General features: G+C 35.1%; 4 protein-coding genes across 4 annotated transcripts; 2 read left to right on the top strand and 2 right to left on the bottom strand.

Annotated features, from left to right (window-relative positions):
- mei-9 (DNA repair endonuclease XPF mei-9) lies at positions 1-6,795 on the bottom strand (the record flags this gene model as incomplete). Its single annotated transcript, XM_011314851.1, is given in 12 exon segments — positions 1-29; positions 613-954; positions 1,302-1,475; positions 1,558-1,767; positions 2,047-2,184; positions 2,985-3,149; positions 4,075-4,228; positions 4,312-4,701; positions 5,458-5,720; positions 5,947-6,554; positions 6,641-6,731; positions 6,733-6,795. Coding segments are annotated over 12 exon segments (2,627 nt in total), but the record flags the coding sequence as incomplete, so codon positions are not given.
- A 34-nt stretch (positions 6,796-6,829) lies between these two features.
- On the bottom strand, positions 6,830-9,778 carry BBS1 (Bardet-Biedl syndrome 1). The gene is made up of 5 exons (XM_011314852.1): positions 9,517-9,778; positions 9,252-9,429; positions 8,811-9,020; positions 7,915-8,643; positions 6,830-7,801 (listed from the first exon to the last, which is right to left on the bottom strand). The coding sequence occupies exons 2-5, from the start codon at positions 9,426-9,428 to the stop codon at positions 7,175-7,177; spliced, it is 1,743 nt and encodes a 580-aa protein (XP_011313154.1). The 5' UTR covers position 9,429; positions 9,517-9,778; the 3' UTR covers positions 6,830-7,174.
- A 385-nt stretch (positions 9,779-10,163) lies between these two features.
- On the top strand, positions 10,164-12,888 carry LOC105272644 (uncharacterized). The gene is made up of 6 exons (XM_011314849.1): positions 10,164-10,730; positions 10,819-10,897; positions 11,249-11,383; positions 11,480-12,022; positions 12,134-12,286; positions 12,353-12,888. The coding sequence occupies exons 1-6, from the start codon at positions 10,486-10,488 to the stop codon at positions 12,461-12,463; spliced, it is 1,266 nt and encodes a 421-aa protein (XP_011313151.1). The 5' UTR covers positions 10,164-10,485; the 3' UTR covers positions 12,464-12,888.
- A 200-nt stretch (positions 12,889-13,088) lies between these two features.
- Positions 13,089-16,317, top strand: LOC105272643 (targeting protein for Xklp2 homolog). Its single transcript, XM_011314848.1, has 5 exons — positions 13,089-13,462; positions 13,540-13,624; positions 13,739-13,844; positions 13,918-14,049; positions 14,145-16,317. Exons 1-5 carry the CDS (start codon positions 13,237-13,239, stop codon positions 15,189-15,191), a joined length of 1,596 nt encoding a protein of 531 aa, XP_011313150.1. The 5' UTR covers positions 13,089-13,236; the 3' UTR covers positions 15,192-16,317.
- Positions 16,318-16,377: the final 60 nt, after the last annotated feature.

The following is a 16,377-nucleotide window of genomic DNA, read 5'->3' as shown; positions in this document are numbered from 1 at the left end:
GAGTTCCCCATAAGCACTGTCAAAGATTCCTACAAACAAAACGAAATGTTTTCAGTTATAGAGTAGTAAAATCAAAAATACCCTACTATTTTTCATCATTTTTTTTTTTTTTTTTTTTTGATAGAATGGAGGGGGTATTTTTTTTTCTGTAGGTGGAGTTTTCAATTTGAGGGAAAATTTTATAGTCGATAGTTGTTCAATTAATTGATCGTAGTCAGTAAGCGTCAACTCAGAGTGAAAAACGTACTTGTTCCAAATATTCATTCACCTGAGGACAGAGTATGAATCATGCACGTAAGAATGGTACACATAACAATTGTCAATTATGGTGTCCTGCGACAAGGAGAGCGCGATATATGACATTGGTATAGGTATTGGTATAATTCTGCTGGTACGCCGAGATTAAAACAATGTGCTAGGCTGGTACAGAATAAACCAATATAAAAATAAATGTGAATATGAAGGTAGCTTCGCCAAATTTTTGTTTTGTTGAATTATTTTTGCAGAAACAACATACGGAAACAACCAGAATTTCTGGGACAACATTTTAGATAGATATGCTGGAATTCATCGAATGTATTATGTCATTTTTCACATTCGAAGAGTACTCACCTGTTTCAGTACGATTAGATGATCTAAAGATACTCCATCATTCATGATGAGACGTAAATTTTTAGTATAAATGCCAGGTAATTTGGTCACAAAATCTTGGATTTTAGCATTGAATCGTTCGACATCATTTTTTTTATTTTCGACAAACTCATCTAAACCAATTTGACTAGCTGCGTATCCATCAGGTTCTGCTCTGCCTTGTTTTAGTTCCTCGAATAATTGAGTTGTAGCTTGAGGATTAGGAGACCACACAATTTTCAAATGTGGGAAATGTAGTGTGAGCAGTTGAAGTTTTGCCGTTACGTCAAAACTTCGCATCTCTTTACTCATGTAATAGTTACCCTGCAATCACAATTTACTTGATTCAATTAGAGAAGAGTCTACAGATTCTTTTACATAGGAAATAAATTTCCTTAGAATAGGCAAGTATTTAAATTCCAGAGAATAATCGGTAGAAAAAAGAGAATGACTGAAAGGATCAGAGCAACTTGAGAAAAGATTGAGAAAAATTGTAACTCCAACCATTTCGGAATGTGTTGAAGGAATTGTTGATTATTCACACCGTTCGAGCTATTTCAAGAAGCTTTAGATCTGTCTACTTTGATGATTGAGTCATTGCTTCAATGATTACAATGATTATGAAAAATAGTACTCGATACTGACATTGACATAATTATTTAAATATTTACCTGTAAACAAAAAGATTTATTTTGATCAAATTCAATCAACAGCATGGGCTTAGCATAGTGTCTAGTCATTGATACAGCTTGGTTATATAGTCTTCCCGAATTAAGAGACATAATCAGATCCGATATGCTTTTCCTTTCCACACAAATCTCCGGGGTAAGAATGTAATCACCGACCTAATTAAAATGAGTGTCATTAGTAATTACACATCGTTTCAAGACAGTTGAATTGACTGAATAATTTCGTTGATTTTCATACAATTATCGTCATTGGTTCGATATTTATTCCACGTTTATGCAGTAGCCCAGGTAATTCACTCCGAAATTCTCGAATGTCTACAATTATTGTTGAGACAATTCCATCGGTAAGTTCTCTTCCTTCTTTTCGGAAGCTTGGGTCATGAATTTCGGTAGAAACAGTCAATACATTGTCTGCTTTCCCGTCTTGGTCAGATGGTATGATCATCGTCTAAACACCAAGAAAATAATCAGATAATTATAAAAGGATGAACAGAACGAAGAGAAAGATTAAAAAGAAAAATGCCTAGCATACGTTCGCCACAAATAATTATCATTCCAATGAATGATTTCTCTGATTCAGTCGAGTTAGTTTTTTTGTAATTTACCAGAATGGATTACACGAAAAGAATGTTGATAAGATTTTGTTTTTTTTTTTTTTTTTCAATAGTACGCATGCGTAACTGTACTCCACGACGTGTTAAACGAATAAAAAAAAATGACTGATTACTTGTTTTGTGTTGATCAACATCTCAAATGCCTCTTTTTCTCTCCTTAACGCTGTTAAATATTCTTGTTCTTCAACAGAAACTGCATAAATTACGAAATATATTTTCAGTGGAACAGTCGGATGATAGTTCTGATAAGCCTATGACAATCACAGAAGAATCATGATTATTCGAGTCATCAATTATAATACTTTTCTCATCTTATTTTTAACGTAATGTGTAACAAGATTATATGATATTTTATAATTGGCAAAGGACTGAAAGGGGAACCTGGAATTTAAAAAATTCAGTCTTTCAAGGGGCCTTGAAAATGTGAAAAATAAAAATCGATCTCCATGCATCTCACAGACGCGATCCGGTCTTTCGGAAAGTCTTTGATGAGCAACTTTACATGAGGCTCTGCTCCTGTGGAAAAGTAACTGGGACTTGGAAAATTCTGACATTTTATAATTTAGATTTTTGTATTATATTTAAAAAGTTATATTGATCAATATTTATGTGAATGGTAGATGAATGATAATATTGGGGGGTACTATTGTATTTGATATTTGTCCCAAAATTACGGTAATCGGGGAAAATCGATTTGCCGTTCGCTGGTTTTCAAGAGATGTGGAGACGGGCGTCATCCATTGAAATGATGCCGATGCGTTCTCCGCTGTGATGTAGTGAACTCTACGGGGGAAGAGGACGATAGAAAGACGTTACGGAGAAATCAGTTATCTACCGGTGCCAGATTAACCCTAGCAATATCTGATTAACTAGTAATTATTGCGGAGACAGGATGAAATCAAAATCTGCCTTGTTATACAATAACGAAAACGAAAAAACGAGTCTCTAGGACCCTGAAAGACTGTTTTTTTCTTACTCCCAGGGAACCATCATCCTGTCAGAATAATTCTAGGATTTCACACATCCTTAACAAATAAAAATATCTACTTACTTCAAGTTGACGAATTGATGACACATCGGCATCATACATTACGACGTACCTCGGCGTGTGTTCCTGTAATGCTTGTTGAAGAGCCATTGGATTTCCACCTCTTTTCACGGATTGAATCACCACAAGAGGTACGGATAATGGCAAATTGGTATTACTATCTGAAATCTTTTATAAAAAATTTTTGAATAAAAAAGATATTCCCATATATGTGGCCGTCCATATGAGAAGGTCAGTTGAGGCGGAATTATCCCTTTCTTTAAGGATGTTAAACCGCTGAATAATGACTATATTTTATTTATTGCTCCCGAAACGGGAGCATTGTAATCGTGCAGAAATAAGTTTTTGTTTTTTTGTGTTGGATTAATCCATTATGGTCCAAAAAATTCGAAAATGCAATTTTTAGACCCTGTCCGTACGTATGTATGTATGTGTGTATGTATGTGACAAACGTTTTTTTCAAATTGAAAAAAAAAAGCGAAAAATCAGTACATTGTTATATCAATTATATATTGCGAATAACGGTTCTGGAGCGAGTTGCTAATTCATTAGCAAAAAAAAAAAAACTATATGATATCGAATACAACAGCATATCCTACTTGTTTTTCTCATTGTGACTATAAAAAACTAATCACTCGATGTGCATCATCATGGCACCCAGGGTCAATTTCAATTGCAATTTCAGTCGTTTCTTAGTAGAACTGTAATAAATCCATTGTTTAAATTCAACTTATATTAACTAAAAATATTATTTTTAAGGTTTACAACTTTAAATCGCCATACCTCTACAAATGTTCACGTTATAGAGATTGCTTTCATCTGAAAATTATAGACTTCCCTTCTTCTGGTAGGGGCCTTCTCATGTGAACAACCAAATATAATGACAACTTTTCAAAGAACTTCATTATTATTTCCAACTCTACAATGATTGTGATAGAAATCAGAATGAGTTGTGAGCTGAGAATGAAATAGAAATTCAATGCACTACCATCCCGACCTTGAAATAGTAACTTACTATTGATATTCTTTGTAACTTGTGTTACTATTTGTATGCGTAAAAAAGTCTAGCCTAGAATAAAAAAAAAAAAAATACCTCCAAACAATCCTGTAATGTAGAATAATGTTCCTTGTTTTGAGAAGTTTTTTCAGGTAACTGCTGTGTGTACGTTAATACATAATTGTCCTGACCTAGAATTTCATCCTGGAGTTCAGGAAATCCAGTACTAGTCTGCTCTTCTTCGTTCCTGCTAAATAATTATTGATTTTTTAAACATTGAAAATTTTTTAGAAATTCAGAAAAGGGAGTCTGTTCATCAATTTTTATTCGTACTTAGACTTCAAATGTTCACTTTTTTTAAGGTACTTCATGGCTTCCCATAGTAAATACTCGCCAGCGCCCATCGTTAAGTAATTCTTCAACTGTGCACATGTCCTTCCATCCGATGTCAAGATTAATACAGTCTTACCAAATTCCATCTCTTGATCTATTTTATTTCCTTGCATGTGGATTTCCTGGAGAATATCAGATAGAGCACTCCATTTAGGACATGGCTCTGGGGTGAACTCATTCTTATTATTGTACACCCTGCTTTTTGAATGAATAAATAGATCTTCTACTGCATCTAAGATCAGCCACCCACTGGACTTTAGCGCATACTCCATAGTTCTCAAACGATTTATTGAAGCATAAAAAGAAACTGAAGATTCGTGTGTTAATTGACTGGAAACAACCATAGACTTACGTCAAATGCGTTTACTAATACACAATCAGAATTTCACATGCTTATCAAGAGATAAATGAGGTCGCATACAATTTGCAGGTCCTTCCGTAAATATTTTGTTTGACCGATTATATTAAATTTCATTAGCTATTCAAATATCAGAGTGAATTTATTCGTGCGTAAAACTGTGCATCCTTAGCGCTTGTATTGAGAGATATTTCCCCGTGAGTGGATGATATTTTGGGTGATGTAGTACCTACAATATATTTTGTATTTCATAATTAATTTTTACTTCTTTGTATCTAGTATTAAAGAGTCGATAGCAAAGCATGTAAAGAGAATTTTAATTATTTCTTCTATTTCTTTTTTCTGGTTTGAGACTGCAGCAAAATGTGATGCCCTTGTTTTCATTTACAATCTACCCCTCTATCCACAAGCCACAAAAGTTAGGACACATGGGTCTAACAAAGCGACAATGGAAAAAATTGCATGGCATTTGTTCAAAGGCTTGTCAAAGGAAATATGATTCAATGATTCTTAATTCTTATTTTTTCAAAGTTTTCATGTTTTTCTTTGAGAATTCAAATTTTATTTGAGTTTTCGTTTAGTTAATCGTGAATAATATTAAGCCATATATGCATAGTAACAAATTAAACTCATCGATTCGAGTAGCTAACGAAAGTTGAGGTAAATCTGCCCAGCAGAATTTAATTTGAAGCTATAATGAATTTATTGTAGTTAAAGTAATTACTTACGTCATGAAGTTGCTGAGTAATTTCAAGTCAGTCACCAGCTGTTTAGTGCTAGAACCAAGTTGGTGCCAGATCGGATCCAGTTGATGTTGCAATTGTTTGTGAAATTTGTAAGAAATTGCATTTTCAGCGTTTAAGTCCTCCAGATCTAGATATTTATTTATCCTTTTGAGCTCCTTAATTATGAAATTCATTATATCAAGAAGGGCTGCCTGAATTCCAAGCATTTTTTGTGTTATTTTCACATGAAGTTCGATTACTTCTGGCTGTAATGAAATAAGACAGGATAATTGAAAGGAACAAAATGAATATTAATTAGTTACAAATGGAAGAAGCGAACGCTATGTTATGTATATATGTTGGAACATACTTTCCGAAATCATGACTTAAAGGAAATGTTTCGCGAGCGGTATTTTTGCGTAGAGGAATTGATAGAATGGCCCATATGCATTTTACGACTCATAATATTTGGCATTATAAACGATAAATTACCTTGTAGTTGGACAAGCTGCTTATAACAGTAGTATGAAATCTCGGCCAGAGAAATAAATGTTTAAGAAACAATGTTTTCATAACTTGTTCCACTTGTGAAAAGTTGACCGTGAAAGCTAAGGCAGAGTCAGTAAATGCTTTAATAAAACCTGTTTTGTTATTTTGTCTATACAATCGAAGAGAGAAGGCTTCTTGATATGAATTCATAATTCTATGTGCCTTCCATACCAAAATCCCAGTTACTAAATTCAACGGCACTCTGCACTTTAACAACTCAACGACGAAAATTCGTCCCGAAAGAAATAGAACTCCACCTTGGAGATAAAGTGCTTCCCTTTCTCCTGATGATACGTGTGCAGTGACTACTCTAGGTAGTGGTTTCACATTCATTGCCTCTAATTTGCTTATAAAAAACTGCTCATCGTGGTCTGTGATTCCAAGGACAATGACCAAATTTCCAGGATCCGAGTATACCTTCAATATATTCGTAAAAACTGTTTCTAGGCCCAATCCTTTTGCGGATATCATAAGACCATCGTCCTGAAGAGCCTCTAAAAACATCTGATTCTCGTAGTCCAACATTTCTACAATGGCACTTGAAGGGATGGCTCCACTAACATCATCAGAAAGATAAAAGCGAATGACCCTTATTTCACTTCCTTCAGTGATCTTACTGTCATGAAATTTAAGGTACTTCTTGCATTGAATATTTCTTCATGTAGATTATTCACCGCGATTACATTGTAAACTAGAAGGTTGTACTGGCTGGACTCGTGTGAAAGGTGACGGGTGACCATAAACTCCTAGAGAGGGAGGGCGCCACACGCAATGCATATATATATAGAACATTATATTTTAGCACCAATAAGAATTACATGTCATTTGAAATTAACGCGCATTTTGGATTAGTGAAGATTTTGGATTAGTCCTAACTCGACATTGGAAAAACTTTACCAATTAACGATGATTTTGCTTTTTCAGTTGCACGATGAATAAAGTTATAAAATCATTTCTAATCATTTCTAATCACCAACAATAATATTCCAGGAAATTGAAACGAGATAGAAAACAAAAAATAATGTATAATGTATACCCTTATTAGACTTTGAGACAAGAGAAGCTATTGAAATATCTGTGAAATTAAAATAATTCCATAATATTTCAATGTTTACATTATCACAATAATATCATACTGGCAGTGCTTTTTTAAATAATCACTCAAATGTGTTCACACATCTATATCCACTTCTGCAAGTGGTAATAAAAGGCTAACGGTGGCAATTGGCTTGATTCTCCTTTTTTTGCATAGCCATATCTGTATCTTTTCAGCTAATGCAGAAGTAGGAGTGGCTTTAACAAACACAGGAATTGAAATACCACTTGGTAATAATGGTAATTCCACAACCCTCGGCTTTATAACAGTCTCACCCCTGAAAACGAGAAATAGTGAAGGTTCCGTAGGGTCTTCAGATAAATTTGTTACAATAGTACGCAAGACATAAGTTGGACCCAGACCGAGAACACTAGCTTCCATAGTGATGGGATTCATGCCAGATTCATTTCCCGAATTTAATTCCTGTCGTGCTTTTCTCGCTACCGTCAATCTCAATCGCAAAAATCCTTGCTGAAAGGAATTGTGTATTTTCTTCGCCTCGGCTCTCTCTCTTATAGTCTGCTCAACGAATAAACGGGTCTTCTTCGGTATTGCGAATGTACTTTGGCACCGTTCGGTAATTGATTTGGAAGTATGAGGTCTGGCTGAGAAATTTGCCGTCCTCTTCAGAATCTTAACCGCTAAACCACCGGGAATCGTTACCATAGCCATTGCGCGTTCCTCCTGACCCATGCGACCGTACTAGAAATTATTATTTTTTTTTTTTTACCAAATAAGAATTAATTTTCAAATAATGTACATCATCACTGTGAAAATAGGCAACTGCATATAAAATAAAAATTCAATAAAAATACCTTCATTGCTGATACGGGTTCCATCATATTAATCGTGTCCACATGATGCTGACCATCATGAATAAGAACCCCGTAGCGTGGAACACTGACAGCCAATAAAGAAAGTCCTGTCTGCTGCACTGGTAGGCTCGTCAGATCTAGTGCCAATCCTGGCAATTGAATCCTCCATAATTTAACTCCACTCCCCGAAAATCCGCACAATGTCCCATCCATTAATGCTACAGCAGCACCATCACAAGTGAGAGTGGAAATAGCAACAGCCGGGGCTGATAATTTTTCCCACAGATTTATTGAATTACATCCTTTCGTCAAAGAGCCTATTTTTCCGTCTCGTGAGATGACAAATATTCGACCATCGCCGGACCATAGACCAGCACTGGTCACTGCCACCGGCGGCCAACCAATGTGATGTTTCTCAACTAATGAAAATGACCTGGGGTGCAATATCAATATTTCTCCAGATTCGGCTCCCACTATTATACAACTACTAGCTGGCTCATTCCACGAATCCTTTCGAATCAATCCGATTGTTGATACTGCATTCATACGGGTGAGGGGGAGGCGACGGTATTCCTCTGCAAATTCCACGCGCAGATTTTCATCCATTGACAAGAATTTTATAGTCCTAGGAGAGACAAATGCCGCTCCTAGCTCTTTGAAGAGTAGTTCTAGGTCATCGCAAAGGGATAGAACATTCAGGTCCAAGTCCAATCCCGCTCTGTGCCATATCTTTTAAACATGATGAGTTCATGAATTAATTATGCATTAACGTAATTTACTTGGTCTGATTTTCAAAGGGTGATAAATCATGGTAGAATAATGGCATCCATAAAATTGCAGTGAGTGTCATTTCACCTTCAAATTGAAACAAAAAATATTATTTTTATTTGGCTTACCTCTCTCTCTTTGGGATGTGCATCCAGATATGGGAGGCAATATTTAAAATGGGGTCTCATATTTTTATAAATATATATACTAGATCCAGCTCCCACAGCAACGGCTGCCGACCTGGGCTCTGCATTTTCTGAATAAAATCCAACGACTCCGCAGGGAGATTCCATTATATTATGTTCAGTCACTGGATCACCATTTTTATATACCCTCACCTGAAAATAGAATAAATCAACTTTTAAAAATTCTGTTTATTAGATATACGATACATGATTACATGATTTTTTATGGAAAGATTCTATCTTGCAGAATGGGGAGAGACGATACGGATTTTTATCTGTATTTTAATCTGTAGAGAGGTAACAGAATTGTTAACGAACGATATATATAGTTGCATAAATATATAAAAGGGCAATTATGAGAATACGAAATAGTTAATGATTTACCTTTGCAGAATCCGTTACTTCTGAGGTGAGATCAGTTATGATTAGCCTAGCTTCATTATCCCCGGCCACGTCCAGCATGTCTAGGCCTCCAGGAAGCGCATGTATATTTGCATTGGGCTCCCAGACAGCGTCCAACCAACGGCTGGTATTCAGCCGAGAGCCTACAGGTCTTTCCATCCTGATTACACAACAATCAGAAATTTATTTATTTTATTTTTTATTTATTTTGATAATAAATAATAGTGACAAGTGCGCATGCTGTTACTTGATCTTCAGTTTCGTTTAGATGATTATTAACAACTCGTGGTCATCGAATAAATTGTTCATAGTAATAATTACAAATGGGGCAATATGTGATCCAGTTTTTTCTCCAACGTGTTTCATTAATTTTTTGATTCACTGACTGACAGACTGACATTAACATCAATGCCATGTTCATTTCACATCAAATGTTCACATGCATGTGTTGTGATTATTGTATCCATGGTACCTAATTCATATATAACGCGCTCCGTAAGCAAATTGTACTTTTCATATGAGTCCAATTGAGTCCATTGCTCTTGAATGAATGCTCGATTTTCCTGATTTGTGTAATTTTTTTAAATAATAATTTAATTATTTAAACGTTCATAAATATTTTTCAACTAGACATTATTTCATAGCAACATATAACATAACTAACATATAGTATTGCTGTGCCATATTTATTTCGCCCTTTTACTTTTATGAAAAACCTATTTTTAAATATTTATTTATGACAAAGCACGAGTATTACTTACTTTTCCCTACTTCCCTACTTCCCTATTTCGTCTCTTTAAAAGTACAAATCCTCAAATAAAATTATTTATTGACAGCATCCCCACCTAATACCTGGTAGTAAATTCTGGCATTGAGTTGTCGGGATATCTGGGTAAATCCCTTGTGTCTCGGGACCCTTGAAACAGTTTTTCTTTCACTCGGTTTACCTTAAGTTTTTACCTGAGAGGTTGATGATTCATTCAAGTACTTACGTTTACCTCGAGAATTTGTCGAGGGCTTATCCTCTTACTCCCTCCATTCCACCCTCGTCTTACTCCCTTCCAATATTCATTCATTGCAATGCGAAAAATGTGAGGGTCACTTACTACATTTTACCTGATTTTTCCGTTTGACCTGTGGAATGGGCTGTACAACGGAGCAATCGTCAGTCAAATTATTTCTCTCGTAGGAATAACATCAAATTGCAATTAATATCATGGAGGTTGCTTTTGAATCAGACGCTGCGATTATATTCGATAAATTAGAAAAGGAATCGACGATATCTTGGACTTCTGCAGATCTCAATCAAGTGGATTATCGAAACTCTTGGTGTCAATATCGCAATTCCGGAGTGGAAAACAAGGAGAATATCGAACCTGTTATTAATGATGGGAAAATTTGTGTGGAAGAGAACGATGAAGGGGTCAGGCCTTTAGCAAATGAGGCTATGGAAATTGTTATGTAAGTAATAGAACGGAGGATCTCTTGCATTTAGATTTTTAATTAAATTATTCGTCCTCTGTTTATTGTGAGTGTTTTATTTTTACAGGACCTTCAGCGCTTGTTCCATTGCCGTAACAGACACTTTACAGAAAAATAATTCTATTCTTGATCCACCCCCAGTCAAGGTAAATTTCATTCTCCAAATTGCAAAGTGAAGTTCAAAGTGAATGCCTAATGTTTATTGGTATCAATCTCAACAGAATTAATTTTAAAAGTCAATTACAAAAATTCACCTTTCACTATACATTGATAACATTTAACAGATAATAAAATTTGGTGACAATTTTAATACATTAGATCGAAATAACAATCGATAAATCGAGGTATAACTAAGTGTTGTCATTTCTAAATTCAATAGAATTAAATTTCAAGTATACCTCGTATTTATTTTTTGCATTGCTACAGTCGAAATATTAATTCATCCCCATCCAACGTTGGATCACTCGATAATTCTAATTTAATTTTTTTAATTACAGAGAGCGAGAATAGTTAAGCCACCGGAAGCCAACAAATCTAGTAAAAAAATTCCTGGAAAAATCGAGCCGTTCAGTTTTCTAGCTCGCGAAAGAGAGAATCGAGAAAAGACAGAAGCCCGTCGAAACTATTACGAGGTACATTACGAATTTAATCTTAATTCACTATTGAATAATAATTCAATAATTAAAATGGTTATAAATGAATTATTCCCTTGGTCATTATTCTTCCAGATGTTGACAAATAAATCGAGTCCACGGCCATTCAAAGCCAGAGCAGCGCCGAAGTTCAAGCCTCTTCCTGAAACCCCCACTAGATTTGTCCGGCGAAAACCATTAACTCAAGCCCCAACTTCAAAGACTAAATCCGAGACACTCCATAAATTTGTCCTAAACAAATCATCACCTCAAACACAGACTCCGATGGTTGCAACTCCAAAAAGATCGACTCTGCAGCCAATTCATGCACTGAGCCCAATTAAACCTACAGGAAGGGTTCCGCCATCAGTAAAGCCTATAACGAGTCCAAAATCGAGTGTCTCACAGTCCATCACCACAACGAAACCGAAAAAAACCACGGGGATTTCTCCACAAACTCCACGTCAATCGATTATTCCAAAAATGCAGATCGTCAAAACTACCCCATCGTCATCAGTATCTCAAACATCGAATAAACCCACAGAGAATACAGTGCAGCCTAAAATGGCGGTTAAACGAGGATTCAATTCGAGAACGATTCCTAAAGGGCAGAAAATTACTCCGGTTGTTGTTGTGCAGGTAGTTGAATACATGCATAGATCCCACAGAAGGGCAAATCATCCAGTAGCTAAAAAAATTAACGTATTTTTTATTACTGAATGACTAAATAATGGTTTTGATAATTTACAGAGTTCGAAGCCAATGAGAGAGAGTTCACAAATACGATCAGTAACTATTCCCAAATCTCCACGACTATCTACTGCTATTCGTGCTCGCGAACGTCGACAGTTCGATGAAATGATGGAAGAGAAGCTGCGGCAACGCAATGCAGTTCGAAAAATGGTATATTTTTAATATTGATTTTACTTATTCATGGAATAATATCTACAACCAAGGATTTATGTAAAGGAAATTGCCACTACTCAACGTTACGAAGAACAGCAGGATGTAGTTCAGCTTCGCAAATCCATGATATACACAAACCGGTGCCAGTCCTCGCCTCAAAAAATGTACCAGTAATCAATTAATCATCTAATCATCCCATGTTATCTACCTTTGTCAAACGTCCTCGATGCGTTTAATATGATATAATATAATGACTGGTCATGATCGTATGTAGATGTGAATATGGTGTAGCAACTAGAGTACATATTGGTTTCTATTTTTATACAGTTGTACATTGAATCTGTCGTTGGTTTATCGTGCTGATAGGTCATTTGTATTTTTCATCGAATTCATTTGAGTAATTGATTCGTTGCAGTATTACAAGAGTCAAAGATTTGGATCTTTCAAGTACTGAAAGAACTGAAAAACGTATATGAAATTGAAGAATAAATTTATAATGTATTATATATGTATTATATTGTCATTGATTTCTCTGTGTATATGATTCTTGTAAAATTGAGCTGTACCTCGAAATTTTATTGAAAAACCTAATTTAATCCTGTAAAAATAAAAAAAAAAATGATTAAACAATAATTGAATTTTCAACAAGTAGCTTGTAAAAATCAAGTAGTATCGAGTAAACGCGGATGGGATACGAAAGTAGGAACAATAAATCAATAGGCTCGTCTTGGTGACAGAATTATAGAGAAAATGTGTTAATTTCTCGTAAAACCCAAGCTAACTCCTGTTGTTGTTTACATTTTCACAATGTCTTTACTTCTGCCAAGAGTACAATACCTTTGCGATATTACCAGTGACAATCAATAGTATCTCAACATCTCTGTACTCAACTCGTAACGTTCACCATCGATTGATTTTTTATTTCAGTGTCATTCATTTCAAATAAAATGACGAGTCAAATTCAAACAAGTACTCCAATTAATCTCCCCAGAATGGGAAATAATTCAAAAAGACATTCATGGCTGAATCAGGATGTCACGCAACAACTCTATCGCAACAGTTGGAATAAATTCAAAACTCCTGAAAAGGCGTCGTCCCCTTGGGATGCCATTGAGGGCCCAAAATTTGTGAATTTTGAAGATGCACAATGTGAGCCCCGCGATTCATATTTCGGTAAATTACATTGGCTTTTACAGATACAGAATAACAATTATTCTATCAATTAAAAAGTATATGTATTGTCAATATAGATAGGAGAAAGTCTGATTGCCCATCGCCGCAGAGGAAAGAGGAGATGACATTGCCAACACCTGATGAAACTGTGGACATTGTGAGGTAGGAATGAGAATTTGAAAAATGAGAAGATATCATCAATAATTGTTCAATGAAAAAAGCTGTCTCATTGAATTATTTTTTATTTGCCTTTTAACTTGGTGTGATTTAATCTAGCTCCTTCAAGTCTTGCTCTATATCAGCTATCATAGAATCAAGTATTGAAATTGAAGATGAAACACTAGTTGCAGACGAGACTGTCAATGAGAACAGCCGTATTGAGGTAAAGAATGAATTCATAGATATTATATTATTATGTTATAATTATGACAATGACCATCTGCATTGTAATGTAGATTGTTGAAGAGTGTTTCGGCACTGACACATCCACATCAGATCGCAGAATTTCTATCGTGCAACCGTTTAGCTTCGAGCTTCGTGAAAAAGAAAATCAACAAAGACGAGAGTCTCGGCGGGCATATTATAAGGTATGAGACTTCATTCCAATTAAATTATTTAATAACAAATTGAACAAACCAACACCGTAATTCTATATTGATTCATTGCCAATTACAAATTGCAGATGCTGACTGACAGGATGTCTAATCATTCATTCAAGGCTAAACCTGCGCCGAAAATTCACCAAAAGTCTATTGCTGCTGTCAATATCGGTGATGATGATATTAAACTTGAGAATACGCCGAAAATAATTCGAGTTCCAAGAAAAATAGACGTTAATGCAAGCAATCTTGAAGAAATGAGCGAGAAACAGAAGACATATAATAGAACGACAGTGAATGCCTTAAAGTTTAAGAAACCTATTGAAAATAGGTCTCAACAGAAAGCTAAAAGTGCAACGGGTTTGACTCAATCTCAACAGACAGTTCCAACCCGGTTGAATGTACGAACAATTCAGTCAAGAACGAAAAGTACAACGGCTTTGGCTCAGCCCCGACAGACACCTACCACTGCGTCCAATCCCTTTGCAGTCCAGTCGAAAGCCAAAATAGCAACTGCCCATCAATCTCCAAATAAAACCAAAACCACATCAAATCCATTTTCATTTAATTCAAAAGCTAAAAATACTTTGCAAACTCAACATACACATAATACTGCAACAAATCCCTTCTCTCTCCTGGCTAAAGCAAAAAATGCAGTAAATCCATTCCCATGGCAGAAATCAACTGCTGCAAATATTCATGTCGTTAAAAATGAAAAGTCGAATGAACAATCGGAGGAGGTGGAGGACAGAGGAAAATCCTGCACATCGTCAGCACATTTTCTCCCGATGAAGAAGCAAAAGCCATTCCAAGTGGCCTTATCTCGTCGTAAAATTGAAATCTCTAAAGGACCTGAATTGATGACCGCTAAACGAGCACTGGAACGTCAACAGTTTGAGGAAAAAATGAAAGAGAGAGAGCGTCAGAAAGAGGAAATTAAAAAACAGGAAGCAGCAGCTCAACAAGCTCGAGAGCGAGAAGAATTTATCCGTTTACGCAAACAGACTGTATTTAAGGCAAGACCCGTTCCACAATTTAAGAATATTTTACCTCCAGTACAAAAACGCCCACTAACCGAACCGACGATGCCCATCTTTACAAAACGCCGTCGCCTCACGACAAGAGAATAATATCCATCCCCAAAAACTCTATAAATTCATAAGGATTGAGCTAATTTCCGTCATGTCCGGAAAACATCGGTAGTAACAGATAGAGAGAATTATTGAATCGTAAAGCCATTTCGATATTTTGATATAGATAGTATTTTTTTAAATTATTAATCTTCATTTTAAGTGATGTTAACTGACGAAACAGTTTTTTACTGTCATCAATTGAAATGTTTATTTAGTTTATGTTTATTTTTTGCATTATCATAAGTATGAATTATGTTGCGCTTGACGTTGTAATTAACGTACTGTAAATAAGAGAGGAGAGAAATGTATAAATATCATTAAAAAGTGTCATTATTTATGTAATACAACATGAAACACACAACAGTCATTGGTAATTCAGAATTGATTCTACTATTCCTCCACATTTTTATGTAACCAAAAATCGAAAAAAAGTGTGAATATAAATGAATGTTTCACAATTCCTATCAGTGTCAATGATATTTTATTCGAAAAAATCCGGCAGCAGCACAAATTACAGACAATTTAAGTTATATATTTCACCTATATGTATATATATTTATTATATATTTGACAAAATCTTCAAATATATTATCAAAAACAATGACGATCACCTGGAGTTCTCTAATAATCTAATAATCTGGAATTCATCAAAAAATTCTATTATTTTCCACTGGTTTTTACGTTTCTTCTCAGCGTACAAAAATTCTCTCGATTTTCGTTCTCAAATGTAGAAGCTTCGACAAAAGACTAAAACATGTGAAAAGAAAGGCTCCTAACTAAAATTAAATACTTTGACTAATTATGATTATTGAAGGTTCTCAAAATTTTTCCCCGGAAATCAAAGAAATTTAAAATATTCATGTTTGTCGCTTGGTTAGTTTTAGACTGTGCTTTAATACCTGCGACACCTCTACATAGGGTTTCTTATTTGTATATAAATTTCATCGAACATCATGTATTATTAAATTACCCCTTGTGGACGCTATGTTTAATATTATCCGACATTGCCATGTACTCAATAGTGTCACAAAGTTATCATCGTTTTTGACTAAAAATATTTATCTGATTTAAGGGCCGGATGGAGTATCTCGGAAAGATAATTTACTCCAAAATTGGGATTCCTAATTACTCCGCCAATTAATTGTTTTTTTTTTTTTCGATAATTGTTAGCTAGCGTTCTAGT

Source organism: Fopius arisanus, unplaced genomic scaffold, assembly GCF_000806365.1.
Source record: "Fopius arisanus strain USDA-PBARC FA_bdor unplaced genomic scaffold, ASM80636v1 scaffold00226, whole genome shotgun sequence".
NCBI lineage: Eukaryota > Metazoa > Arthropoda > Insecta > Hymenoptera > Braconidae > Fopius > Fopius arisanus.
This window is presented reverse-complemented; position numbering and strand designations above follow the sequence as displayed.

What these genes read in the sequence shown, in the direction of transcription:
- BBS1 (XM_011314852.1), bottom strand. Translation starts at nt 9,428, where the DNA reads ATGGAAAGACCTGTAGGCTCTCGGCTGAATACCAGCCGTTGGTTGGAC. An exon ending in AAGTAACGGATTCTGCAAAG is followed by an intron (nt 9,021 to 9,251) that starts GTAAATCATTAA and finishes TTCTATTTTCAG; the next exon opens with GTGAGGGTATATAAAAATGG. An exon ending in CACATCCCAAAGAGAGAGAG is followed by an intron (nt 8,644 to 8,810) that starts GTAAGCCAAATA and finishes CATGTTTAAAAG; the next exon opens with ATATGGCACAGAGCGGGATT.
- LOC105272644 (XM_011314849.1), top strand. Translation starts at nt 10,486, where the DNA reads ATGGAGGTTGCTTTTGAATCAGACGCTGCGATTATATTCGATAAATTA. An exon ending in TTGATCCACCCCCAGTCAAG is followed by an intron (nt 10,898 to 11,248) that starts GTAAATTTCATT and finishes TTTTAATTACAG; the next exon opens with AGAGCGAGAATAGTTAAGCC. An exon ending in CCCGTCGAAACTATTACGAG is followed by an intron (nt 11,384 to 11,479) that starts GTACATTACGAA and finishes TTATTCTTCCAG; the next exon opens with ATGTTGACAAATAAATCGAG.
- LOC105272643 (XM_011314848.1), top strand. Translation starts at nt 13,237, where the DNA reads ATGACGAGTCAAATTCAAACAAGTACTCCAATTAATCTCCCCAGAATG. An exon ending in GAAACTGTGGACATTGTGAG is followed by an intron (nt 13,625 to 13,738) that starts GTAGGAATGAGA and finishes GATTTAATCTAG; the next exon opens with CTCCTTCAAGTCTTGCTCTA. An exon ending in CTCGGCGGGCATATTATAAG is followed by an intron (nt 14,050 to 14,144) that starts GTATGAGACTTC and finishes TACAAATTGCAG; the next exon opens with ATGCTGACTGACAGGATGTC.